The sequence below is a fragment of the Agelaius phoeniceus genome, chromosome 13 (genome assembly GCF_051311805.1).
Source record: "Agelaius phoeniceus isolate bAgePho1 chromosome 13, bAgePho1.hap1, whole genome shotgun sequence".
In the NCBI taxonomy this organism is placed as follows: Eukaryota; Metazoa; Chordata; class Aves; order Passeriformes; family Icteridae; genus Agelaius; species Agelaius phoeniceus.
The window spans coordinates 2,488,827-2,516,614 of record NC_135277.1 but is presented as its reverse complement, the minus strand read 5'-3'; the positions used below and the strand labels follow the sequence as shown (position 1 = coordinate 2,516,614).

General features: G+C 49.0%; 1 protein-coding gene across 2 annotated transcripts in view; it reads right to left on the bottom strand.

The window, feature by feature from the left end:
* Positions 1–27,788, bottom strand: part of IGDCC4 (immunoglobulin superfamily DCC subclass member 4) — an 87,894-nt gene that overhangs the window by 20,611 nt on the left and 39,495 nt on the right. Inside the window, exons 4-11 of one of the 2 annotated variants that reach the window (XM_077185434.1) lie at positions 25,139–25,272; positions 9,083–9,217; positions 6,402–6,557; positions 5,464–5,874; positions 4,600–4,764; positions 3,463–3,600; positions 1,880–2,053; positions 1,074–1,307 (exon numbers count right to left, since the gene is read on the bottom strand). In XM_077185434.1, coding sequence (XP_077041549.1) covers positions 1,074–1,307; positions 1,880–2,053; positions 3,463–3,600; positions 4,600–4,764; positions 5,464–5,874; positions 6,402–6,557; positions 9,083–9,217; positions 25,139–25,272 — 1,547 coding nt within the window. The remainder of the gene's footprint in view (positions 1–1,073; positions 1,308–1,879; positions 2,054–3,462; positions 3,601–4,599; positions 4,765–5,463; positions 5,875–6,401; positions 6,558–9,082; positions 9,218–25,138; positions 25,273–27,788) is intronic. The other variant, XM_077185435.1, reaches the window with a different exon arrangement.

Sequence of the window (27,788 nt, the reverse complement as noted above, 5' to 3'; positions counted from 1 at the left end):
CAACCTTCTCAGCATCATTGTGCCAGAGCATTTGGAACCAATTCAGCCCACTCCCAGCCCCTGCACCGACTGACTTGCCAGTGGTTGGAGCAGCACGTGATGATGTTCACATGTGGCTTCCTCTGCACAATAATTACAGACCTAAATTCTTCAGAGAAACTCATCACTGTTAACACTCTCAATGGCAATATGGCTGTGACAGAGCTGGGAGAACCCCACTTACAGATGGCACAAACAGTCCTTCCAGGTGCTGCAGCCTGACCTTTACACTATGCATAATAGATATGCTAAAAGTGTAAGATGAACCAGCACGACAGACACATGCCCTACAGTCTCCACTCACTGGGCAGTAACAGAGTGAAGCATAAAGTGGGGGATGGAAGAACTCTGGGAAGCAGAAAGCCTCTTTCAAGGATGCATCTGCCATGACTCTCTTCTCTCTCCATCCTGTATCAATGGGCAAATCAATTAATTAATACAATCAGATGTTAGGAATACAGCCCCTTGTGGGAAATGCTAAGCACAGTGAGCCAGGCAGGCAGGACTCACTGCTGCTCAGATCTTCTCCAGTCGTGGACACTCTTCCATCCCTTTTCTTTTAGTGGGACAGAATACTGGGCTAAAATTAGTATGCTGTGAATTATCCCATCTCTGCATTTTAATACAGAGAGATTTCAAACAGCATGCAATTATAGAGCTCCTTAGAAACAGACAGGGAAGGAGAGATAATTGTCCTGACTGGAGATTTCAATCTTGGCACTCTTTATAGTGACACAATAAAAACACTAATTAAGAACCACTTATTAGCATATACTAAGTATATTGGTAACTTGGTTAAAATCCCTGCTAAATTGGCATTAGAAATTTCTGTGCTTTAAACTCTGCTCAATACAAGCCTAAAGAGCCCCACTCCAGAAAGGATTTTGGATCATCTTAAAACACCTCAGATGGTCCTGGGCCTATGTATCTCCAGTCATGCAAACCTCTCTTGGGAGCATCCTGGGATGCTACAAAGTGCAAGAGACAGGCCCTGGGTTTCCACATCAAGTGCTAGAAAGATGCAGCCAGCTAACCTAGTCGAGTCAGCTCATACTGCTTCACTTTCTTCTTTAGTTTTATGGGTCCTACATCCCAGCTCTCATCTTCAGCACCATCCAAAGGGCTCTCATCACTGGACTCCTCTTGGCCCACCTCTCTGTAGTAGAGCTTGTAGCCAGATATCTGGGCATGGTTTGCTGGGGGCTGCCACGTTATCAGAAGAGACTCCATCTTCGCTCGGACCTTTAATTCTGTCGGGGCAAATGGAACTGGAAGAAGAAGACAAGAGAAAAAGATTGAGCCACATGTCTCCATTTCTCTGGTCTACTGAATCCTCCTGGTCCTCAGTAGTGAGGGAAGAGTGTGAGGAAAAGGCTGTCCTGAGTGGGAAGTCTCCACTCCCTGACAGTGGAGAGTCAGCCACACTCTACCACTGACTTTCCCAGCTGGATGATACAGGAAACAACAATGTCACAAAGCCACTGTGGGGGTTTCTCAGTGTGTTCTGAGCTATCACCATCTTTAACCACTGCTGGAGTCTGGTATGGGCTCAGCTCTGTTTGGCAGAATTGTCACTCCCAAATGTCATTAACATTGGGATCTGGAGTTCTGTTTGTTTTCTTCTTTTTAAAGAACTTTCTCAGCTGCACATAGAGGGTGCAAAGCCCCACTGCCAGGCAAGCAGTGAGATGTACAGGGGCTGCTGAGTGGCAAGGTAAAGGTGAGCACTTTGGTCTGACCAAAACCAATGGCTGTAATTCTCAAAGGAAAGCAAGTATCTCTGAAAATGCCTTAAGTTTCCCACCCTGTCCCAAATCCCAGGCATTCCCCAGCCTCCTACCATGTGTCTGGTTGTCTCTGTCAGGAGTCCGATGCTGGGTCCACTCGGAAGGGGCCCCATATCCCACACTGGTGCTGGCTGCGATCCGAACTTTGTACACTTTGTTGGGATGGAGTGAGTACAGGGTGATCTGGGTCTCATTTCCACCCACTTCGATGGAGGTGACCTGATCTGCTGGAACCAAGGGGACACCACTGAAAACAGGGATTTCCCAGCCCAAGGGAAGTACAGCTGAGCAGCCACAAGCCTCGTTACCTCCTCGTGGTCTGCACGCCCTGGGCTGGCTTGGCTTTGCCCAGAGCAGTCTTATGCCATCAGAAAAAAAAAACTGTAGGGTTGGGCAGATATTCTGACTGACAACTCCCTTCATTACATTCCAAATTGCAGGTTGCCTTTAGCACCAGAGCCTGCCCAGAGGGAGCTGTCAGAAACCTTGCTCTGATGATGTGATGGTGGAACATGAGCACAGCTAATGGGAGCTGATGGCATGTTCCAATGCTTCTCACTGCTCTATTTAAACCCTCACCTTCATGTGAACCAGAACTGTCCAGCAGCTCTGCTTTCTGCAAAATTCACACCCTCATCCAGCCAGACAGAGGTTTTACTGCTCCCTCTTCAGCCCACCCAAGTTCATAAGGGAGGTAACAGGAAATTTAAACTGAGACTAGCCTGGGATTTTCACTGTATCAGCTAAGATTCATGTGGCCTGTTTAGAGTACACAGAGGTCTTGATTTCAACTTCCCTTGGTGTTAACTCAGGCAGGAGCACTGTCCCTGCTATGTAACAGCATACTGCTGAGTGTGATCCCTGGATTGCAAGTGTTTCCAAGGTTTTACGATGCCACTGAGCCATGTGCAGGCTCAAGGCAAAAGAACCAGAGCCAGGAGTCACAGCACAGACTACTAAGCCAGTTCAAATACATGGGAACATGTCCAGCACCTCATCACACTCGCCATCCTTCTCTCAGGAAGAATCATGACCCTGGGAAGTGAGAAGCTGCAGAGCTTTGACAGTTTTAAGAGCAAATACCCAGAAGGATTTGCAAAGCAAGCACACGTGGAATTGGAACAGCCACATCCAGCAGATGTAAATGTTACCATCCCTGCTGAACCCTGCTTAGTGTGCCTGACAATGGAAATAAAACCAGATAAAACTCGGTAATAGAGCAACACAACATGGACAGGGTATTTAGGGGGTTTTTTTTCAAGGATCACTTTGATCAGACTCCATTTTAAGGAAATTGAAAGCACTTACTCCTCTTCCCCATGCAGCATAAAGCTCTTTCCCCAAAACACAGCGCAGATGGCAGTGAAGGGCTGCTCATGCAGACATTTCTGGGACAGCTCAAACATGGGTCAGACCATTCTGGGGACATGGCTCCTCCACAATCACACAAAAAGGCACCTCGAGGTGGTATGAATTGCCACTGCCATAACCACCAGACAGAGCCAGGCTATGAAAGGGTTCTCCTCCCCTGGGTAAAATGGGCCCTATTTTCAGCTTTGCACCATCTCCCCTTCACATTACAGGCCGTTAACACCACTGGAGCAGACAACAAACCCCCGAATGGTGTTTCCCTCACCTTCCTTGAGGGTGCAGTAGTCGATCTTGTACTTGGTTATCTTGCCATTACTCAGCTCGGGAGGAGGAGGCAGCCACGTCACACGGATGTCACCAGGAGTCATGCTCGACAGGGACAGCTGAGGGGCTGCACTGGGAACTGGGTAAACAACCAAGAGAAGTCAGCAAAGACCGCAGCAACACCTCAACACATCTGCCAGCTCTCTGAGCTGGCTGGAGGCCACTGACTTGGCTCTACCACAGCCACTGGTGACTTGGTGTCTGTCCTGCAGGAACCAACACAACACAGCCCTTCAGGGGTGTCTGGGGAGGGAAGATGCTTGACTGCTCCACTTCCAGGCTGACCAGAGCTGCTGGCCACAGCCACACTGCTCCCAGGGACCTGTACCCAGAGCAAACTGGGCAGGGTGGCACACACCAGCTCTCAGCTTGAGCTGTATGTGGAGCACGAAGGAGACACAAAAGCAAATGGCTCACAGATCCAATCTGCAGCCTGGGAATCCTCACTCCCTTGAGAAGCACAGCTCTGGGCTGCAGGCAGCTTTCATGCTTTCAACTCAGCCTTCCAGGCTTCAGACATACACATGGGACCACGCAGGTCACCATGTCAGGAGCATTAAAAGCACATAATGCACACGAGGTCTGCCAAAACCATCTCTACTTGCCTCTTGTCCTGCAGCCTGTTGAAAGCTGTGCATGGCTTCCCGTTGGGCAGCTGTGCTTCTGGCACTCTGCCTTTACTGCTCACAAAATGCTATGTGATAAATGGTAAGATCAACACAAACTACTGGCTCTTAAGGGGTCTGACCTCAAGGCTCCTCCCACCCCTACATATTGCAATAGATGTTTCTTCTGAGTTGAAATCCAGTCTGGCCCAGAATGAAGCTTAGAGCAATATCACATGGGTTAGGTAAAAGCCCTTATGAGCTGCCTGCAATTCCCAAAGGATTCTCATGGGCCCCACCATCAACCAGGGTATTTTCATATCCTTCATCACCCAAGCTGATGATGAGAAGATGAGACCAGGGTGCAGGTTTAGGTTTCTAGGAGCTGCTACCACTCTGTAGCACATTCAGTGCTCACTATCAACCAGGTCAAGAACATTTCCTAGGCACCAGTACCCATCTAATGAACACACCATCCTCCAGGGTCTGGACAACGATGGAAGAGGACGTCCGGCTGGCTCCGAGCTGGGAGTATGCAACCACATAGAAGACATAGTTGGTGTTTGGTTCCAGATCCTTGACTTGCAGCTCAGTTGTGTCATTATTGACAGCAAACTGGTATTCCACATTATCTGTTCCTAGAGCCAAGGAAACACTGATCAGCAGGTCAGTGAACTGCCAAGACACTCCTGAAAAAATCACTTAATTCACAAGGTCTGCAGACTAAATCCACTTTAAAAATCACTACATCTTCTCTAGTTTCCCCAGCACCTGCACAGCCTCATCTCTTGTATGAGTTTTTTGGGCAGAAACTCCAATGCCTCAATGCTGATGTCTCCATTTTGACTCAAACTCCTTAATTCATGCTGAAGCAGCTGCAGTTACCAGTTTCATTTTCAGAGCTCTGGCAACAGTTCAGCAGAAGCATTGGCTTGCTGGCTGTTTGGGAAGACATACCCCAAGAGAGCCAGTGCCTCACTTCAGATTCTGGGTGTGGATAATTTAGTGATTCCCCCTGTACACAATGCAGCTGGTTGATATCACTGTTAGCAATCACACTCTTTGCATACAAAATCAGTATGCATAAAATCAGCAGTGCCTGGTCCCATAGAATCCAGACAACCAAGCTATGTGGACACACTATTGCCAATCAAGAAGTTAGACTATGTTGGCTAATCCACAGGCACTGTCACTGTCTGATACCGACCCCAGGAAAAGATTCCTTTACCTGAAATGAAAAGGGAATTGCCTCACAACTTGTCACTAGCTGGGGAAGAAGGTCAACCTGTGCCTTGTACCTTTAACACAGCTGTGCTGCCCAGGGAGGTGACACCTACCCACAGCCCGCTGGTAGTGCAAGGAGAAGCCGATGATCTGCTCGCTGTTGTGCTCCGGCCGCTCCCAGGACACGAGCACGGTGGTGCTGGAGAGGGACACGGCCGAGACCTTCTTGGGAGCGCTGGGCAAACCCTCCCGCACGATCACCGAGAGCTTGGCGGTGGCACAGGCCATGCCCAGGCTGTTCTCAGCCACACACTGGTAGTAGCCAGCATCCTCCAGGCCGATCTGGTTGATGACGAGGCTGCCGCTGCTCTGCACCTTCACGCGCCCGTTGGAGAGGATGGGCTTCCCGTTCTTCAGCCAGTGGATGGTGGGGGCTGGCTCTCCCTCTGCCTTGCACACAAACCTGGCCGTGCTGGCTCGGGTGCGGGAGATGGTTTCAGGAGCCTGGGAGATGCTGGGGGTAGCTGGGAGGAGAGAGGAAAAATTAATGCAGGAAGGAGGAGGAAAAAATAGCAAAGCAAATCCCTTCTCCTCCCCACTCGGTGCTATGCTTTATTCAGTAGCAGCTTTGCTTACAAGATGGGATTTGCCAGGCAGGCTCTAGAGGCTTAATTTAGACTCTGTCCAAAAGGAAAAATAAATTCTGTATCAATCATGTGCTGCATTCCCTGATCCTAGGCTGTTCTCCCTGCTGGCTTCCAGGATACTGAAAGTTAATTGCTGATAGAGATTTCCAAGGGGGAACCCTGGAGAACAAGAATAAGGCATAAAACGGTTCAGTAAATACCAGGAACTAAACCCCAAATTAAAGAGGTGACACTCCCACTGAGAACGATCCCAGCTTGGGCCTCCTGGCTCTAACCCCGCTCCCACCTCACCCAGCACGGGCCACAAAGACCACAAAGCCTTGGGGATCTCCTGGAGGTTGATCCATGCAACCCAGAGCAAACTGGTCACCATTTATGCCTGAGAATTTGCCTGCTCTACTCACCGAGGATGCGGAGCTCAGCTGCGGCGGTAACGAACTGCCGGGTTTGGGGTTTGTTGGCTCGGCAGACGTACACCCCGGAGTGATGGGGCTGGCTGGAAGGAATGAGGAGATTTGTCCGGCCCAGCACAATCACATCTGTGGAAATGGACTTTCCATCTGCAGGAAGAAATGTGCACAAATGTGGGGGGGAGCCCAGGCTGCCCTTTATGAGGGCTTGTAAGCAATGCCAGGATTGCAGCTGGGGAGTGGAGAGACCCCCAAATCCCAAACCCCAGCACAGAGGAAGATTCCTGCTGGGACACTCCTCAGTGCTTGACAGCCAGCTCAAGCCAACATTGCCCCAAGGTTTAGTTTAGCCTGTAATAATCAAAAAAGTTCTGGTTTGGATCAAAACAGTCTCTGATGCCTAGGGTGTGCCTGCAATGAGAGCGCTAGGAATAGCACATTCAAGGGAAAGCTGTGCTAACACACGGTTTGGAAAAGCTGCTGGATCTGCCTGCTGACCCCTGTCATGAGCACAGACACTCATTCATGCAATGTCAGCAACACTGTTGAATCACTGACAACTCAGGGACTCCTCCTCCTCCTCTGTGTTCTGGATGTGAACCCAAATTTACTGAGCTTCCTGGTCCATTCCTCATTCACAGCTTGGCTGTGAGGTGTCAGAAAGACACCTGGGGCTCCCTGGAACTCTGGTGTTTATGTCAGAGACATGGGCCATGAGCTGCCTTCTCCCCACTCTCCAGGCTGGGTGCTCAGCACTGCTGAGTAGGGAAGGAGGAAAGGGCAGCTCCTTCTCCTTCAGCTGGCCAGAAGCCAAGATGTCCTTCTACAACTTCAAGTAGCCCTGGGCTCCTTGGCATCACAGACAGGGCAGAGGCTGGTGCTGGGCACTGCATACTCTCAGCATCATTCTGAGGTGAGAATCTCAGGGATTTGGCATTGGTACCTCTGAGAGTGTGTGGGAGACAAAGCCAAGAGCTGGGGACAAGCTGAGGAGAGGCTTAGATGGGAGGTCTGGCACAAGTCTGCAGACTGGGAGGACCAGCCAATTTGTGCAGTACCTGTGCACCACCAGACTTTGTCTCTCTCCACCTGCAGAAGCACCTCTCCAGCACTGCCTGCCTTTACCTCTCCAGCTTCAGCCGAGCCTGGAGCTCACACAGAACAAACTCCCCACCTCCACTGAGAACAGCTGCACTGACTTAGCACCATCAGCAGGGAATGTGGCTGAGAGCAGATCCTCTGCCCCCTCCCTGCACTTTGGGAGGGTCTTCAGATGGCCTCACAGTTCAGTGGCTGCACACTCAGAGCACACAATCTGCACACCCCATTTGCACTGGGGCAGTTGGTTGGAAAACTGACTCCAGATGGTAGCACTTAGCTGACACCACCAAGGCTGGCAAGAGCCAAACTGGCAACCTGGAGGTACATCCTCAGTATTCCCCACATGACTGATGGTCCAGTAACCCACTCTGCTCCTAAATGAAAGCTTGGAAACAAACTTGTGTAACTCAGAATGACTTGCACTGTTACTCCATCCTTTTAAATTGAAGAGTCCACACAAGGAAGGAGATTGGGACCAAGCCAACACTTGAAAATAAAGCATGGAAAGAACTGGTTCACCAATCCTTCCCCCTCTACCCTTGTCTTCCTTCCTCATGAAAAACTCTCCTAATGATAATTAACTCTAATATTATCTACTTTACCATGGGCATCAGCAGTTCTCAGTAAAGCAGTAAGTGATCTAGCAGGGGAATGCTGAGCATTTGTAATTATAAAGCACATGGGATAAACTAGAAACATTTCTGCCATAACATTTAAGCCTTGCTCACTTGATTTCCAAAGTGGTATCCTCTGAGGTTTTTTTGCTCCTTTTTTTTTTGTGGGGAAGAGGAAATATTTTTATATGCTAAAATTACTGCCTGTGGACAAATCTGGGCTGAAAACCAACCACAATAAATGGCTACAGGAGAGAAGACTCTTAAATTGTGACCTGGATTTATGAAAATGACTGAATGCCTTTTCTAGGGGAGAATCAACCTCTGAGCTGAGAATGTCTTCAGTCAGAGCCTCTGAAACACATCTGATGGATGTGATTCTCAGTGAAGTGACACTGGCATCCAACTCATGACTTTGGCTATCAGCCCTGGGTAACATCTGCCAGCCCAGCTCATTCATACACCTCTGACGAGACCTAAGCAGCTCCTCAATCCCTCCATTCAACAAAAACCTCCCAGTAACAGTCCCAGTCACTCCAAGGATTAACAGATCTTATCAAGTTTTATAATGCTGCAAAATACAAGCTATTTCTCCAGTGCAATGGCAGATTCCACAGAATCCCCAGTAACCTTGGAGCCCGGGGAGGAGTGGCACCTGACCCCATCTCATGACCTTTACTGCTCCAGTTCACATGAGAAAGACTAATTTAGATCAAAAGGCATCCAGGCATAGGTGAAACAACTATAAATTGAATTGTGTGCTTTGTAACCTTCAAGATTTAATTAATAATTCCACTTTAGCAAGGACACCCCACACTACGCCACCACCTGTGTCATTAGGTATCGACGTTACAAGCACCCTTCCTGTCCCAGATTTTTCCACTCTTAATAGATTTTTAAAATGTAGTATCCACAGGTTCCTATGGATAACAGAAGTTTAGTCCTGTCCCTCACACTCACCTTGTCGTATCCAGGAGACAAAGGGGGTGGGATCAGCAGCTGCCATGCACTCCATCACCACGCTCTCCCCAGCCACCACCGTGGTGTTCTCCGGAGCAGCGATGATGGTGACATCTCCTCCTGCTGCCTGGGAACCTAATGTCAAAAATTAAAAAAAAAACTGTCCTTCCAAGATGCAAAGTTCCCAGGACAAAAAGAATACAGTCCTGGCTCCCTAGCTGTGCTTCCCTGGGCAGTCTCATGTGTGGAAATGGCTCGGGCCCAGCTTGGGGAGAAAGACATGTCTTGCTTTTATATGACTACAGAATTTTTACTAAAGAAACAAACAATCTGCCCAGCAAAATTTACTCTAATCATACGGCTTCTAATAACAGGATTTTCACATGGAAAACAAGTAGAATTTCAGCCCAACACCATCATGAACTGTTGCTACATGGATGTTTGAAACAAGACACCGCTGTCCTCAAACAGAGCAACCAACACTCACCCTGCCAAAGCACTGGAGCAGCTCAGAAAGAATCCAGTCACTTGGCTAAAGCAATTTTAATAGCCAGATGCTGGACTGTAAACTGCAACACAGAGAGGTCATGGCTGCGTCCTGGCCTTCACCTGACAGCACAAAGACTGATCAGTCATCCCACATCTGGAGGAGACAGTGCTGTGTAGCTTGTACGTGCACAGACCCAGAGCCAACACCTAAATCAAGCAAGGTTTACAGGAAGGTCTCCAGGCTGCATTGCACAATGCCTTGAGAATGGGATGGGGATATTCTGCTTGAAATGAACCTTCTGCCTGTGTCTGCCCACTGCTGAGCAGAGGTTAAGGGAAGGTTAAGGAAATGCCTTTGCAGCAGCCAAATTTCTGTTGTCAGATGAAAACAACCGGAGCACTCTTGAGCAGACCAGAGTGTTCATGACCCTCACTAGTTGCTCCAGCTCTCTCAAATACCTCTAACTCTGGGGGACACTTTTGTTGTTGTCCTCATGAAGGGAGAAATAACTGTAGAGGAGTCACATAGTGCCAGTAACAATTAGGCCTGCAATGAAAGTTATTGGCAGTATGTCTCAAACAAATAAAAGCAGGACCTTTCTGAACTCAGTGTAGAAAGATGCTGCAGAGTTCAAAACCCAAGAGATTCAGACAAGCTCTAAAAGGACACATTTACCAGGACTGTTAAATATGGTCTCATTGCAGTCCCCAGTCCAAAATGCTCCTGACTGGGATACTCTGACTGGGACCCTGATTGTCAGATGCTGAGGGAAATGTCCAAGGAAAGCACCCATGTCCTCCCTGCCCAGTTTCTTTACATGCTATCCTGTACCACCTGCTCTGGTCACTTCTGGAGACCCTCACTGGCTATTCATGCAGCATCCAAACAATTCACTCATATCTGAATTCCTTGGGGATATAAACCAGAGGAGCTTCAGCCTCACAGGCAGAGCTGCCTGCATGGCAGGAGGCCACAGAGGGCTGCACAGAATGCACTGTGCTCAGCCCAGCCCCAGGCTCAGTGCCAGTCAATCTAGGCAGGGCAGTCTTGCCAAAGCATTGGTTCCAGGCTGAAATGTTCTCGCAGTCCATACGTGCGTGAAAAGGATTTCCATCTCTAGAATTATGTGAGCACGGTCAAGAGGAGCCAGCAGAATCCCTGAGGCACCAAGGGAAACCAGGAGTGAGCAGGAGCCAGTGCTTGTCCAGCAGATGGAAGCAGAGACCGAGGAGCGCCCACAGTGCCTGACCTGGGGCAGTGGCCGGACCACGCTGACCTGCAATCCCAGCCCTGGGCAAACAGCAGCAAGAGGAGCTGCCCTGGGGCAGGGAAGAGCCAAGCCAGCTGTCCTCCTTCCAGTGGAATGAGTACCCTACACAGAGGGGTTGGTGTGGACAGGCAAACCCAGTCTCCTTCTGGGCTGGCCAGGGCTTTGCTCCATCACATCCACTGCTGCTCCCGTCGTCCACATCCACAGACACCTTCAGCCTCACAGCCAGCACACCTGGCTGCAGCAGGACAACTTGGGAAACAGCATAGGGACAGGAAGAAAACTCAGCAGATATGGATTCTGAGAAGTCATTGACAATCAGATCAAAATCCTGGTCACTCTGAACTACTGAGACAGAAAATGGGCTTAATGCAAAAACTGGCTCAAGAGCTTCCACCCCAGGCACATAAGCTCAAGGATCAGAGAAACTCAAGGCTCTCTGCAACAGCAGCTTTCTTTTAACTCCAGCTCTAGTTCAACAAAGCCCTGAAATCCACAAGTAATCATTAGTCCTGCACAAGAACTGAGCACAGGGAGTTCAGTGAGGCCCAGCTAGATGGGTGAGGCTGCTCTGCACATTGTTAATGCGAGGTGAATACCCCACACGGCACAGAGGGATGAGGCAATGTCGGAGAAAGAACAAGGAGAAGGAGCTTTCCAGCCAGGATTTGGAAGGAAACACATGAAAGAGTATCAGAAACAAAGGCAAAGGGTTTTACAGCTGCCATTCAAGGGAAGACCACAGTGCTGGAAAGACACTGGAGAACCCAGTAAGTTGTGATGAGTGAGCTGGGGAAAGTGGTGCAAAGGAGCCAGGTGAGGAGCTGCTCTGAGCTTAGCAGGGCTGGATGTGGTCACACACCTCCACACAGCCCAGGCTCAGGCTCAGCTCACCCTGCACAGGGCTCAGCAAGCCCAATATGCCCACCCTGGGCACGAATCACTGCCTGCAGGGCCATGGCAGCTTCTGAAGAAAAGGAGCAGGGCAGCAGCTGACACCACATATCCTGGGAGCAGGAATATCCATGGTAGGATGTCCATCCTGCCCTGGGAGTGAGATTCTTTACCCAGCACCACTGGCTGCCACATACCTGCTGGGCAGGACATGGCTGAGGCACATCTGTGTGCAAAAAGCTGTCTTTTTCTGCACTGCTTGGGGAAAAAATAAATCTAGAGTAAAAAGAAATAACACCAGCCAGATGGTAATATATTCCCTGCCAGATTTCCAAGCAGCTTTTTCTACCAACCTTAGAGCAGAGAAAGAGAGAAAGCTGCTCAAACCTGACTTAAACACTCATCTGCTCCATCAGGTGCATGGCCCCAGGTATTGACTGGTAAAAGCACTTTACAGGTTATAGAAGCTTCATCTGAAGGCACTTGTCCTGTATCACTTGGTCCCTGACAGCTGCCTGGTAGTGCTGTCAGTCAATAGCAGAGAGGTTTTACCTTAGTTTCAGCCTTGAAAAACTATTGGGAAAATATATTAGTCCAGGCCCCATATCTGATTATTACTGAAAATTATATTACAAACATAAACAGTTCTGCTTGCTTTCTCAGTGCATTCCTGGGTGTGTGCATGGATGAATGCCCCTTACACTTCTTGCACAAACACTTTTCTCTCCAGCTTTGTATTCCATTGTGGATGTCTCAGAGCAAGTCCACAAGTCAAGTTTCTCTTCAAACTGAGCCCCTTTGGAGCACATTTTCCCCTTGCCACCTCTCTAGGCTGGTTGGACACAATGGATCACAAGTTCACCCCCACAAACTGTGTTTCAGTGAGGAGTTCCCAAGAACAGTATTCAGCTAACCAGGGAAACTTCCACACAGGGGATTCCAACACACATTGGAGAGTAAAACCAACATGAGGCTTTTTGTCTCCACTGCCATTAAGATAATTTCAGGTCAAGAGGGAATTGTCAGAACCAAAAGAAAAAAAGAGCTGCAGTTTCCAAGACATCTTTCACTGCCTGAACAAAACAGGTCACTGAATGCACCTGCGCCGTGCTGGCTGCTCTGGGGCATGAAAAGCTTTCACAGAGCTGCTATTTAAAACTTGGGCTTTGAGATTTCTCCCACTCTGCCAGCTTTGTTTTGTCTCTCCAAGCAGCAGAGCTGCTCCAGGCAAAAGCTTTGCACAGCCCAAGGCACAACCCATGGACTCACATCAAAACTCTCCATCACTGAGGCCTTTGTGAACTTTCTGCCCTTCTGAATCAGATGGATCAATTTTACCCTCTTTTCACATACGGGGTGCCAAGAATGGCTCTGGGATCACTGTGAGCAGTGCACAGAACTGAGGGAAATTCTCAGTGCACTGAAAGAGTTTGAGAAGGCAGTCCTCTTCCTGCACAGTTTGTTAACCCCTGCACAGAGAGACAACAAAGGTGCTACCACAGGCCAAGAGCCCAGACTTACTGATCAGAATATTGCCTGCAGTTTACTGTTTCCAAATGACTCACTACACAAGACTTCTCAGTTTATGTGTTTTCCTACTTTTCTGTCACGAGACAGGGGAGTCAGGCCAAACCTGGGTGCCCCACTTTGTTGTACCACTGCTCTCACAGGCATCCCTCAGTGCCTGGAGCTGGGTTCAGGGCAGGCACAGAGGAAATATAACAAAGCATTTATGAGGATGTGTGTTATAAATTGAAAAGGAGGTGGGGAGGGGAGCACAGGGAACCTGTGAGTGAGTGAGTGGCCAGACACACCTCAGCACACTCCTGAGGCTGCACAATCTCCACAAATCCAATTGTGTCATTTCACAGTGAAGGTGAACTCTGAGCAGGGATGTCAAGGGAAGCACCAGGGGGAGCTGATTGGGACAAAGCTCAGAATGTTTATTTGAGCTTATGGCTTGAGTTATAATATCCATCAGTGACTTCCATCTCCAAGAGTTCATAACTTGGCTCTGCCTCTAATGCATCCATAATTCAAGAGTGATCCTCTCCCGCCTCCCTGCTCTTGTTAGTGCAGAGTATCAGCAAAGAATTCAGGCAGTGCAACAGGAGGAAAATGCTTTTTGTTCAGCCAATTTGTGATGGTCGTTTGCAGTGACAAGAGGATGACTTCTTAGATGGGAACTAACACCTCTCTCCCGATTCCATGAACACCCTGCCTTGGCAAAAGTGCTGCAAGGTTAAACATGACTAGCATGGCAACACATTCAGCTCTCAGCTGTCAGCAGGTCAAGATTTGGAGATCTCTGACAATCAAGCAACAATCTTCTGTTCTGCAAACTTTCTCACCCTCTCTGGAGGAGGAGCATGAAACCTTATTCATCCCTGCGAGCCTCCTCCGGAATTGGATCCTAGCACTGAGCAGCTGTTCATTAGAGAAAGTCAATGCTGTCACTGCTGTTATTCTGCAGACAATAGGGGAGCAAATTACCCATTGCAAAGCACACACCTTCAAAAATGTGGGCACTGTGTTTGCAGAGCAGGTCCTACTCCCACTCCCCAGCTCTCTCCCTTTTCCTGGATAACTCACAGACCTCCTGGACTGTTAGGAAAGAAGCTGACAGCAACTGTGGAGGAGAAAAACATCCTCCAGACCTGCCTTTCTCCTCCCTTTACACTGCCCTGGAAATTTATCTGTAATTTATTTCTACTTCAGGACAGGATAACCAGCATGTAAAATCTCTAGGCAAGACTCTTGCCCAGTTGTATCCAAACACATGGAAAATTTGCTTTCAGGGCAATATAAACAATGTCAGATCTCACACCTGAGCATGTTTAGCAATAGGCATTTCTTATTTTCTAACTGTTCTAACCTGAAAATGGCAATGCACAGCTTTGTTAACAGGAAAGCAAAAAGAACTGGGAGAAGGGAGTTTTCATAAGTGACTAAAGAAGGTGAGTGGTGCCCTTTTAACACCCTAAATCAGGTGCTCCCAAGTGTCCTAAGTCAAAAACTGCCTCCTCTTATCCCCAAATGCAAGCACATATCCTTTCTGAAACTTACCATTTACTTTTTGGAGTTTTTCTCCCACCTTTGCTATATCAGTGCCTGTGGCAGCTTGGATCCAAGTTTTCCTGTCATTGAAGGGATGGGATGACTTTTGGTTACAAGGTTATGGACTCAATTCCTCAACCTTAGTGCTCTCAGAACTCCTTCTCTGCAGCCTTTGGTCCCCAAGCCTTACAGGATCTTTTAGGTGTGTGCCTCAGCAGAAACCACAGCAAGGACAGTGCTTTGGTACTGGGACTGCAGAGGTTGTCCCAGTACAATGTGTCAGCACCAGTGCTCACAGAAATGCTCCTTTCCTTTCCCTTCCCAGGCACCTGTGGAGTGTCTGGGTCAGCACACAAGTCATCCAGGGAGGCTGAAAAGCAAGTTGGCTTCCACTGCTTGGTGTATTGGAGTAACAGGTTATTTCTGCCCAACAATACAGATAAGCTCAATAAATCCGTTTTTTATTGTCTTTTACCTCATGTCTTCCAAATGTTTTGTAAGCAATTATGCATTTGTCAATGCAACATTGAACTGAAAAGCTGAACAGGGAAGAATTTATCTCCATGTTGTGCAATGTCTCTCTTTGGAGTCTCTCTTCCTCCTTACTAAGATGGTGCTGCAGCAGAGCAGTGACATCCTGTCATCTTTAAAGCAGCACACAAAGAAACATGGTGGATTAAAACACAGAAGTTCAATCATTTTTCAGTGCTATTAAAAGACCTGCACACACAGCACTTGTATCTCAAACTACGATCCCAAAATCCCCCAAGAAATAATTCAGCAAACAGATCCTAAAATACATGGTCCAACCTACACATTACTAAACTTGCTCCTCTGCTGTTTGCATGTATGTGAAAAACAGAGAATGTAACAGATTAAATACACTTCTCTGATTAAAAAAAGATGCAGAGAGATTCATTAGTTTGGACGAGGACTGTCCATTTACTACCTGGATGTTCTCAGATCACCACCTGCCACAGCTTCTGGGGTCTCTCCACAGAGTGTGGCAGGAGAAGCTGCTCTAGGAACAGCTTCTCATTTGTCTTGAGAAACAGCCTGTGCAACATTTTCACCAGTTCCACGTCTGTGTCTGGAAGCCCTGGGAGGGAACACATGGATCCCAGTCCAGACAAGCAAAGGGGCCATCAGGCAGTCCTCTTTCATTCCTCTCAACTTCTTTATACAGCTGACAGATTTCAGCTCAGAAATTAAATCCACTAATGTACTAGTTCAGCCACAAGCTGACACCCTGAACTCTCTGTAACCAGAAGCCCAGGAAGAGTGGCAGGTTTCCAGAAATTGCCTTGGATTTTTAGGGGGGCTCTTTCCCCACTCCCCAAGTCCTTGATCCTTCAGGCTATGGAGTTTTGTACGTCCAGGGTACACTTAGCTGTGCTGCAAAGCAGTCGGAGTGTGCTTTGCCCACCACTCCAGCTCTTGTAAAGCTGTCAACATTGGCTCTCTGTTTGCGTACACGCATTTGGAACCGCTCCTGATCACGCCAAAAGGGACGGGAGCCAGCCAGACTGCACGACGCATTCCTGCTTGCTTCCCCAGAGCGCTTGGAAGCGCCTCCATTTGCACCGCTCCGAGCCGGAGCCAGGCAAAATAAACAGGAGGGGCTGTGCCGGCAGCTGCACAGAGCTCCGAGAGCTGGGGCTCTTCTGGCTCCTGCCACAGCCAAAAGGGTGGCACACCTCAGGCCTTCAGGCATCTCGGTCCTCAGAAGCCTGAAGATGCATCACAGAGAGTTTCTGAGAGGCAGAAGCAGCAGCCCATGGAGCTGGAATGTGGCAGAGGCAATAGGAAACTCCAGCTCAGGGCACAGTGGATGCTGAGACCTAACAGAAAAACTGTGTTGGAGCAGCATTGACAGTGTCATCACTTTAGATAGTAACTACTGATTAATAAGTCTGTCTTGGCACGTTTTCACAGACTTTAGTGCAAACAAATTCCCCATAAGAAAGTTACTCAGTGTATAGATCAGGTGAGAGGCCAACAAGAAGAGAAGAAAGGAGCACAGGTACCTCAGAGTCTTTGTGTGGAGAACAGAGCAGCCTCCCTGCCCTAACCCTAAGACCCAGACAGCTTATGTTGCTCAGGCTGAGCCCTTAAAGCACTGCAAGCTCCAGCCATTCCCATGCAGCTGCCAAACCCGGTGACTAGAAAAACAAGGACTGCAAGAGGCTGTTTTGTAAAGTCACAACTGCAACAGGAACTTCCTCAGTATACCAGGAATGTCCCATGGCTGACAACCAGTCAGGATGATGTCCCAGCTTCTGGTCCAGTGGCTCAAGACAGTCTCCCATGGTCTTTGTCACTAACCCACTGCGCTGCTCTGGGTACATCTCTCAGCATCTCTGGCACTCCATCTGCTCACAGTTCACAACACAGCTATTCACAGAAGTGAAGATGCAAAAGTAATAGCCAGAGAGCATCAGAAGACCCTTAACAAAAGCCACAGTACCCATGATTTAAATATAAACACCCCCCAAATCAGTGAACATGAGACAGCCCTGGGGACATAAGTTGCCAGCCTTTGGGATTCAGTGGGAACACCCTCATGCCTCTTTAACCATCATTACACCAGCTCTCTCTGTCATTATCCTAGGGCAGCACACCACTTTCCAGAAGGATACATGAGGAACCTCCAAGGAGAAAAAAAAAAGCCATAAGTCCTATTTTTTTACCTCTTGCAGAGCAATGACACAGAGACGTGGTCAACAGAAGACCATTCTGTCTCACAAGTCACCCTGAAACTCCTCCTTACTCACCTTGCCTCAGTGACTGGAGCCATTTCACTCCAGTCACTTCCTCCTTGTGCTCCGAGGCTGATGTTTCCCAGGGGCTGACACCTATTTCATCAGACCTATTTGCAATTCAGATTTATTTGTAATATCAGATCCATCTGCAATTCAGGCACATGCAGCGACAGCAGAGAGCAATGAGGCTGGAGGCCCTGGACTGTGCAGGAGGGAACAACCTGCTTCCTCTGTGACCATGGCTCCTGCTCTGCCCCATTCCCTCTGCCAGAGCAGCCATCCACTGTCCTGAGCAGCTTTGAAAAGAGGAACATTTTGGGAAGGGATCTTGCAGAGGGCTCTCCCTGATGCCAGGTACACAGAATGCTTCCCACAAGTGACGCTGTGAACACACAACACTCCGGGAGCCCACAGTAAAACAGTCTGGCAGCAAACTGAGACTGCCAACTTGGAAGGGAGAGAACTAAAAGCAGATGGATGCATCTGCATTCACTCAGGACAATGCAAATCTGTTTTTCTAGGAAAAGTCCGGAAGAAAAGCTGGCTTTCCATGGGGAAAGATCATTGCTGATATCCACAGATTCTGTCAGAACCCTTTGCCTGGACACTTGCTGGGTGCCACAGAGAACCCTGATGTAAGGCTGTGCATCAAGACAGTGTTTGATAGCACCACCTGCCCCTCCTTATCCCATCCTTCCTCTCTCTTCCTGCTCCTCATTCTTGTCCACAATCCACTTGGCTGGCATTGCCCCCTGGCTGCACCAGAAACAGAGATGGGCAAGAACACCTCTGATACTGAAGGCAAACTCCCAGATGTGTTCTGAGCAATCCCTAGCATCCAAGATATCCAAGTGAGGGCTCAGAGCAGCCCAGCACTGCTCCTGACTCAGCCTCCCCTGTGACCCAGGCCCACTCCTCCCACTCCTGTTCCTCAGCACCCCTGTAGGTACTGGTGGGTCTTGGAGACAGGGACATGTCTGTCCTGTATCAAAAGTGATGGGATTAGACACCCCCATGAGCTTTGCGATGCCTCCAGACACTTCCAACATCCTCACTCCAGCTGCTGGATGCTGTCAGTGCCGGAGGGCACCGCCAGCCCTTGACCTCAGAGAGCTGCTGAGGCACAGCTGTAACACCAATGATTAATAATTAACCAGTGTCATCAGGAGCCCAACCACATCAACCTTCCTATCTCACAGCCCACTGCAAGCTGCTGACCTAATTATGGTCTCTATTCCTAGCTCCTTTCCAGCCTCTCCACACAGTCACAGCCTGTCCCACATCCTCCAGGGCAGGCTAGGTGTGATCCCTGTAGTGCAGATGTGCTGATGCACCACAGGATTGCACCACCACCAAAGGACTCAGAGGAGAACTAAATGGAGCCTACCACTTAAACTGTGCTTCAGTCCAAGCCTAACCAAACACCAGCTGTTATTTTAGGAAGCCTCAAAAGTGCAGCAGACCTGAATTAGATAGGGATGCATGTGGAGAACACCAGAGGACCATAAACCATCCCTCATCTGCAGGAGCTGAAGGCAGAGTAACACAGGAGCCTCGCCACATCTGACAGCTCTAAACGTCATGCACAGCTACCACTGCATGTGGATTAGAGCAGTTTCCCCTTAGGACCTGGAAACAGCTCACCTATTCCCAGCCCTACATCCCTTGTTCTGCTCTATTATCCTTGACACCTCTGTTGCCACTCACTTCGGTGCCATCCCCAGGCTTAGCTGTTGTGCTTAATGGGAGGTGAGGGCTCTGCATTTTGTATCAAACCCTCTGTCACTGCGGGCTGCTGGAGCTGTCAGGAGTGTGGCACATCATAGCCCCACGGAACTTCACAGACAGCTGAGCTGGAACTCCCCTTGGGCTCCCAGAGCAGGCTGCTGACACTGGAGCTATGAGCAGCTTTCCCTCGGCGATGTGAGGGGTGTGAGGCATCTTGGCCCTGTAGGAACCCCAGCCAAGCAGAGCTGTGTGGTTGGATGGGTGCCTGACACACATCTGCACCAGCCTTTCACAAGTTTCACCCAATATCAATGGGCTCGATCCTGCTCCACGTGTGCTTGAAACCCACCAGCAGTGACAGGCTCAGTAAAGTGAGATGGAGTTAAAGTTTACAGCTTGTTAGGCAAAAGGTCACTTCTAGCTTTAAAGATCTATTTATTAAGCAGGAAGTGTTGTGTACCTCCGCCTTGATCTTGCCATCCTCTGAATTCACACTTGCCATGGCTTGCTTAGCACCTTCTGCCACAGGCAGGAGCAACAGTGTTTTACAGAATCCATCAGATGCATTATGCAAACAGCTTCAGATACCTGCTCCCCAGGAAACCAGAACTGTGAAACACTCGTAAACAGAGTCCTCATGGCTGAGGGATGTCAGGTGAAGTTCCCTGCTTAACTGCTAGTGAAGTGAGAGACCAGAGGGCAAAGGAAAACAGAAGGATGATAAAAGGAGAGAAGGAAAAGTGACAGTTCTATGTCCTGCACAGGAGGCACATGGTACAGGAACACAGCAATTGCAGGTTGGAACCAGGATGTCTCTTTCTCCAGACATGATGCATCATTTGCTGATTATGCCAACAACTCAGAGCAAAAATGTAATTGTGTTATCCCACCCCACACTTTCTTTCCCTATACATGCCTACAACTCATGCCTCCCAGAAGTGTGCCATGCCCACACACAGCTGTGGATAGCTCTACCCCCTCAACCACACAGGGCCCTGCTGTCCCTGCAACGGGTTCCTGCTGGAGGAAGACCACCCTAATCCAGGTTGGACCATCCCTCCACTCTGGTTAATGCTGCCCTTCACTGTCGCTGGCAGCACACACAGGATCAATGCCCAGCTGCAGTCAGGGAGGCCAGCCCAGAGCAGCACTGACCCAAATCCAAAGTTCCCTGTCCCCTGGCTGCCCAGTACCTGTGCTGGAAGCCGCGAGGGGAGCAGAGCACGTGGCCAGGGCTCAGGCTGAGTGCCAAGCCAGCATCCAGCACGTCATTCGCACATGCAGGGACTGAAAATCCACTTGTGGTAACAGCACGTCTGTTTCTGCGAGGTGGTGGCCAACTGCGAGTGTTGCTCACTTCATCACCACCTTCCCCTCCATCCCTAAAGCTCACCCCAGTCAAGAGCTCTGTTTTCCTACAGCCCTCTGGAGCAGGAACCATCCCAGGCTCTATGCTGGTACCTGCAAGGCACTGCAGCACAAACACCAAAAGAACAAAAAAACTGAAGGTGCTTCAGCAGCCTCCAAGCTCTGTCCCTGTTATCACATTCATACAAATATTTGGCTGAAAAATCCATTTCCTGGGACACTGCTGCAGCAAGCTGCTACAACTGTCAGTGTAAATGATGTTCTGCCAACGGCAATCTCGCAGTGTCATCTCTAATAACACGGCACTAAATCCCAGCTCGCGGGGGATGTGCTCAGCTGCTGGGAGACTCCTCCGTGGTTGCTCAGCCCAGACCTCCACCCACCACCCTCCTCTGTTCTCCAATTCCTGCATTACTGCAGCACAGGGAGATTCTGATTCTTGCCTATCTGGTTTAAGGCAAAGGTTTTTCCCACAGATGTCACAGCAGTCACAGCCACCCCACATGCACAGACCAGGAAGAGGGTCCAGAGGACACAAGGAGGGAAATCCCACACCCACGCTGAGATACATGCCCACACCTCTCTCTGTATGTGCCTCTAGATGCCCTCCAGCACCAAATGTCCATAATCATTCTCCAGACTGACCCACTCCAAGGCTATTTATTACATTATCCCTCTTTACAGAAATTTCCAGTTGAGGAACTGATTCTCTTCTGCAGCCCAACAACAGAGAGGGAGAGAGAAGCAAGGAGTCCTGTCTCCCAGGACCATGCTTTGACAATCCTTTTGCAATAACCAATAAATATGAAAAGACACAAACACTGAGATCTTCATGAAGGAGCTCTGGGGTCAGGATCTCAAATTTGTTTCTCCCACTCCAGTGGAAAAAAACTATTCTATACTAAAATTGCCAAGATTTTTAGGTCACTTGGGAGACACCATACTGCTTATACATACTCAAAGGGATAAAAAAATAAGGAGGAATGACAATTTTTTCAAGATTCCCAATGCTTCGCAACTAAAACTAATAGGATGGATTGCAGGGAAGTGAAATTTGGGTTAGCTGTGGAGAAGAGATCCCAGCATTCATTCAATGGGGAAGATGCAATGGAAATTAGGGGGAGCAACACTCCTTGTGACATTTAAAAACAGAATAGATCAAATTTTTGTAAAAATCTACTGTTCTTGCAGCAGCACAGCTTCTGACTGTTATTTGTGCTACATTGTGCCAGTTGTGGGGCAAATACACAGCAAGAGGGAGTCCCTATTCCCATGAAAACACACAGAGCAGGCATGTGCGTGACATGGAGGGGAAAAGTCAAGTGACAGGCAAAGTGACCTGCTGAGACCACACATCACGTTCCTCAAAGCCCTTCTGCTACTCTTCTTTGAGAGCTGCTTTATGAAGCATGGCAACACTTCTGTGTGTATGTCAAGAACCTGGGAACACGACCAGGACACACAAGGAATTAGTTCTTTATCTACAAGTTCAGAGTAGGGCTCCAGAGCCTGCTTCCAGAAAAAGGAGCTACAAGGAACAAGACACAGCTGACCCCAAGGAAAGGCAGCATGCATGGCCAGGGCCTGGGAAAGCATCCAACAGCCAGCTCCTAATGCCCTTTTGGCAGAGACAGACACAGGGTTCATTCATCACCTGTCCAGGTGAGGGGTGAAGGGACAGAGCTGCCAGATGTGTTTAGCACTCTGTGCACTGGGAAGCAGTGGAGATCCAAGAGGAAAACCCAAGCTATCCCTGTTTCAGCAGCAGGCTCTGTTTCAGGGCTGCGTGACCGCATCCCGCTGTCCCGTCTGCTCTCTTCCCTTCCAGCTCCAAACGCCGCTTCCCCAGGGAAGGTCTGGAAATTTGCACCATGAAGTCTGCACAGCCAAAACATCTGCAGCCCCGCCTGCCCTGCCTGGCCACAGCCAGCATGTGCTCAGCCACGGACACACAGCACAGCCTGATTCCCCCCAAGATAGGGAAGTCACACTGCCCAGGGAAATGACACTTTTGGGGTTTTTAGACTGTGCAGATATGACAGAAAGGGGTCATGTTAATTGCTGTTTTTACTGGGAAAAGGCCTTTAATAAGGGAGAGGGAACAACTCCCAGCCATCGTACAAGGAACCGGGAGGGAGGGGGGAGGAACAGGACAACTGGGCAGAAGAGCTACAGGGAAACTGATTCTTTTGCTATGCACAGCTCGTTCAAATCCAGCCCTGTCTGGAAGGCAGAGGCATGGACACAAAATGTTCCCAGACCAGATCCTTGGAAGCATTTGCATTATCACCAGCAAGACCCCAAAATCTACCAGGAGCACAACCTTCAGCATCATAACACAGCACTGCCAGTGCTGCCAGTGGGACAGCAGATAAGGAGACACAAGGTCCCACTGCACAAACCTTTTCCATGGGCCCTGGCAGTGCACTGGGACTGAAAGGCTGGACTGTCACCTTATCTTGGCACAAAGGAGTCCCTTGCCAGGAGCAGGGAGGGAAGAAGCAGTTTAGTCCCTCCTGTCTGCAGACACACGGGAGTTTGGTCCCTAAAATTTCCAATTAAGCAACACTAAATAACTGTACTTCAGTCTATTGTTCTTTTGTTGTCTGTCTTTCAGTTTATTTTGGTTTTTTTTTTTTTTTTCCCCTAGGATTCTTTGTTTGGGTTTAGTTTGGTTTTATTTTTCACAATCAGGAAAGGATTTCTGCCTGACCAGTTAACTCCAACTATTATCAGCTGCTTCTGAACAGGGAGGAAAAGACTCCTCAAGCCAGTCCAGGCTTCCAAAAATGTGCTCTGATGGTGAAGTGCTGAAACAAAAAAGGATCAATACCATGCCAGTCACTCACGGAGGAGTTTACAGCCTGCACAGGTCACTGCAGTTTCCCATCTGTCTCAGAGATACTTCTCCCCAATTATAAAAAACCCCAGAGATTTAACAGGCATGTTTTTCATCACTATCAGCTCAATCTGCTGAAAAACTCAACCTCACATATTTGTTTTAGCAGCCAGCGGGTGGTGTGGTGCTGCAGAAGAGAGATTTGGGTGAGAACTCCAGGCAGAAATCTGCTCGGGCCGGCTGGTGCTCCAGAAGGAACGCTTCCCATTTAACCTCTTCCACTGCCTCCATTTGCAAAGCAGATTAAACATTGCAGAGCTACAAGATGCAATTATGCAGAATGAGTTATGATGCCAAGGACATCAAATTCACCTTTGCAGCTTGATCGATATTAGTTATCAATAGCACACCAGAGCCAGCACAGGAGCTGTCTCTGGAGCTGGAACTGCCCATAGGAAGCGCTCCCCGAGGCTCCCAGCTTCATTAAACACACAGAGGATCTGGCAGGGGCTGGCAATTAGATACAGAGCATTCAACCGCTCACGAATTCTCTGCAGATTCCACCCAGATTACCTCCATGACACAATCCATTGATCAGAGGTGTGTTCTCAGGCTCCACAGTTAATTACACTCCCTGCTGATGGATAAACAGCAAAGCCATCGCTGGGAAAATACATTGGGAGCAGAATGCCAAGCAACACAATCCTAAACAAAGACGGAAGGGGCTGGGAAGGATTTCAGAGCTTTCAAGGTTAAAGCTGCCTGCAAGATACTGGGGTCAGCATGAACAGGAGACAGATGTGGCAGGGGGCATTGTCCTGAGAGAAGGGACAGCTTAGCCAGACTCCCAGCCCTGGTGAGCTTGTCCATTTGCAGAACAGGATGATACAAAGCTGGGGAGGCAGCCAGGCATGCTGGGAAGGATGCTGGAGCCTGGAGACCCCCACTGCACTCAGGCTCTCAGCTATGTCCTCATGTCCAGACTTGCCCACTGCACTCTTGGCTTACAAAGGAAAATGCACTCAGAGGCTGAGGCCCAGACTAGGAGGTGAAGGACAGCTCACAGCCAAAGCTTTGCTCCAAAGGCCTGTATCACCAGGAGAAATCCCAGCTGGGTCTGTTCCCAAATACCACATAAAGATCTCTGGAGCTCAGCAGATCACCAGCAATATGGACACAGAACACAAGTTGCATGTCACTGTGCTCAGCCTCCTCTGGACTGTGCTGGGCACCCTGGATAAACATTGTCCTGCCAGCTACTCCAGCCTCCAGCTATTTCTCTTGCTTGCCTGGGAAGCACCTTTGTCTGTTCATGCCAGCCCTTGCTTCTCTTGCTATCCAATGCCACTGCAGAGAACACCACCAAAAATGCTGCCCTCCCCAAGGAGCAAATGGGCTGCCTCATCCCTTCTAATCACCCCAGAGCACAAAGGAGTCCTCCCAACACAGTCTCCTTATTCCATCACCAGCAAAGAGAAACCTTCCATGAAATGCTTCTCTGCAAGTTTTAACCAAAGCTGGCCACGTGCAGAGCACACCAGGAGGGGAGATGGCCACTGGTATTTGAGCCCAGCTCCCCCACCACACACAATGATTACCTGGCAGACCTGCACCCAGCCCAAGAGGCTGCTGGCAGCACCTCCCTCACCTTTCACCACGCTGAGGGTGGCATCGTTGCTGTAGCGCTTTCGGGCGGCGTTGGTTGCCACGCAGTGGTAAATCCCAGCATCGCTCTCCTGCACATCCACGATTTGGAGGACACCATTGGGAAGAGTTATAAACCTGAGTAACCAAAAGGAAGAGTGTGAGACAGGCTATGCCTTACCCCAGATATTCCTCACCCTAAAGTCCTTTTATCCCTTCTTTTTCTCCCAAAAAATCTCTCACGTGCAGGTCCTGGTAATGACAGCAGAAAGGGATCAGGAGGCGTCTGAGCAACCCAACCCGTGGTTCTCAAAAAGCAGTAGGTACAGACCTATCCATCACCTCAGAGTCTTCCAAATTTAAAAGCTGCTTTTGGGAGACCAGACTAACAGGACTTTGCTGGCACAAACCAACTGGCCAGTACAAACCAACTCTGCACACTCACATTTCTACATACGCATTTGTAGATGTCCCCAAGCTTGAGCACATGCTACAGCCATTTCCAGCACTTGCTTTTTACAAAGGTTTGGTTGCCAGACAAAAAAAAACACTGCAAAGAAGTCTGAACATCATCTTTTTCTTGCTGCAGCTCAAGTACATGAAAAGGGACCAGTTGATACACAGCTGCACTTCCATGGGCCAAAGCAGCCACGACACAGCCACCTGAACCTGCATCATTTCTGCTCCTTTCCTTCTTCCACGTGTTTCTGGCTCTCACAAGGTGACAAACTCACAGCTGGGCATTCAGTATCCTCTGATTTGCCCATGGGATGTTACTGAGAAACACTTCCACAGAGTGAAATGGCTACATTGCTCACGACATGAACACAATCCTTGCTGCATTACACTGAACAAAGCAGATGATTAGCAATTAGCATAAAAGTAGGAGCAGGCTGTCAGCATCTCCATTTTCTGCCTGGATTCCTAGATGGCAGCCTCTTTATTCTTGAATGCAAGGCGCAAAGCCTACGTGATCCTTTTTAATTATATATGAGATCCATTTTTAATTGCAAGCCTCTATAAACAGAGCTGCCGAGGTTTGACAGGCAGCCCTGGGTTATCAGTCTTCATTATGAAGAGGACACATTCAAAGGCAATTGCTAAGGGGAGGGATAGCAGCTATTCCACAGGAACAGCACAAAGGCAAGTTATAACCATGAATGCCAGTCCTGCCATCCACAAAGATCACAGTAAGTCAAACTGTGGTTCTCCAGGTGCTGAGACAGCTGGAGTGCCATGAACGAGGATCATGGAGCCAGAAAGACCTTAACAGGTCACTCATCCTGCATTCAAGCCATGGTCACCAGCGGTATGCCTGCTCCTGCAGACATTTATCCTAAATGTGCACTCATGGAAACACCTCCCTTGCCCTAAGCAGTCTGTTCCAGAGACAAATATCCCTGCTGTGAGTCTTGCATCGATCCTGGACCACAGCTACTGCAGTTGAGCTCATCACGTCTTCTCCTTCACAACTGATGAAGAAGGAAGAGCTACAAGAGCTCCTCCAGTGACCATTCTGTCTCCACGGAAGCAATCCTACAGCCTGATTCATGGACACAGACAGGCTGAAGCTTCCCACGTACACAAATGCAATGCCTTACATCCCTAAAGCCACGTTCCTGCTACTCACAAAGACATTTTTCTCAGGATCAAGCTCCAAAAGACCTCAGAGGAGGTGATACCCAAAAGCCCTCATCAGGATGCCTCATCAGGACTCAGGAGAAGGATGACAAATATTTGCATCCTCTCAGCTCCATAGAGGGAAAGCCTCCCACTGCGATAATATTTATTTTTGTCGTGCATCTGCTATTTGAGTCTGTAATTAATATCAACATATTTCAAACACCAGGCAAGGCATCTCCCAGCCACAAAAAGACACTTCAGCGATCTATCACAGATTCACTGAGGCTAGGACAGACCTCTGGTCTCTGGCCTTTCTTCTCTCAGAGCAGGGTCACTACACCAGGGCATTCAGGACCCAGCTTCTCTTGAGGACACAAAAAAAGCCACTGTGTCTCTAAAGAGAGCAGGAGCTGGAAACAAGGGAGCTGAATGGGGAGACTTCATCAAAAGAGCTTGAGACAGTCCCCTCAGTACCAGTGGTAGAGATCTACTCATTGCCATACATCCTGTTGGGAAAACGTGGCAGCAGTGAGGATCGCTCTGCTGGGGAAGCAAGGAGGGAAGAAAAGCAGATTTCTCTATCCACCATTTCTCCCAGCTGCTCACAAAGCCTCCAGCTCTTCAGGGTCCCAGCAGCCCTGAACTAGAAGCCTTCAGGCAGCCTGCAAGGGCATTTGCTCCATCCCCAGGCTCCCTGTAAGGAAATTTGCCTGATGACTCACAGCAGACAGTTGTCAGAGCTTTTCTTCCACACAAAGCGAAAATCTTTGTCTGCTCACCTTCACCAAGGATTAAGCAGGAAACAAAAGCTAAAGGACAGACAGACAAAGGCCCTGGAAGCAACAGAAACGCTGGAACCTTGGCAGTCCCAGGAGTTTTGCTGTTGATAGCTGCAGTGTCAGGATCTCAGGTTGCCTTGATGGGGGCGAAAGGCAAGTCCCCACCTGGATTACACTGAAGGACAGCACACTCAGAGCAGAGCCAACTGCCACGGCTCCAAAGGCAGCAAGAACAGCAGGGCACACCCACAG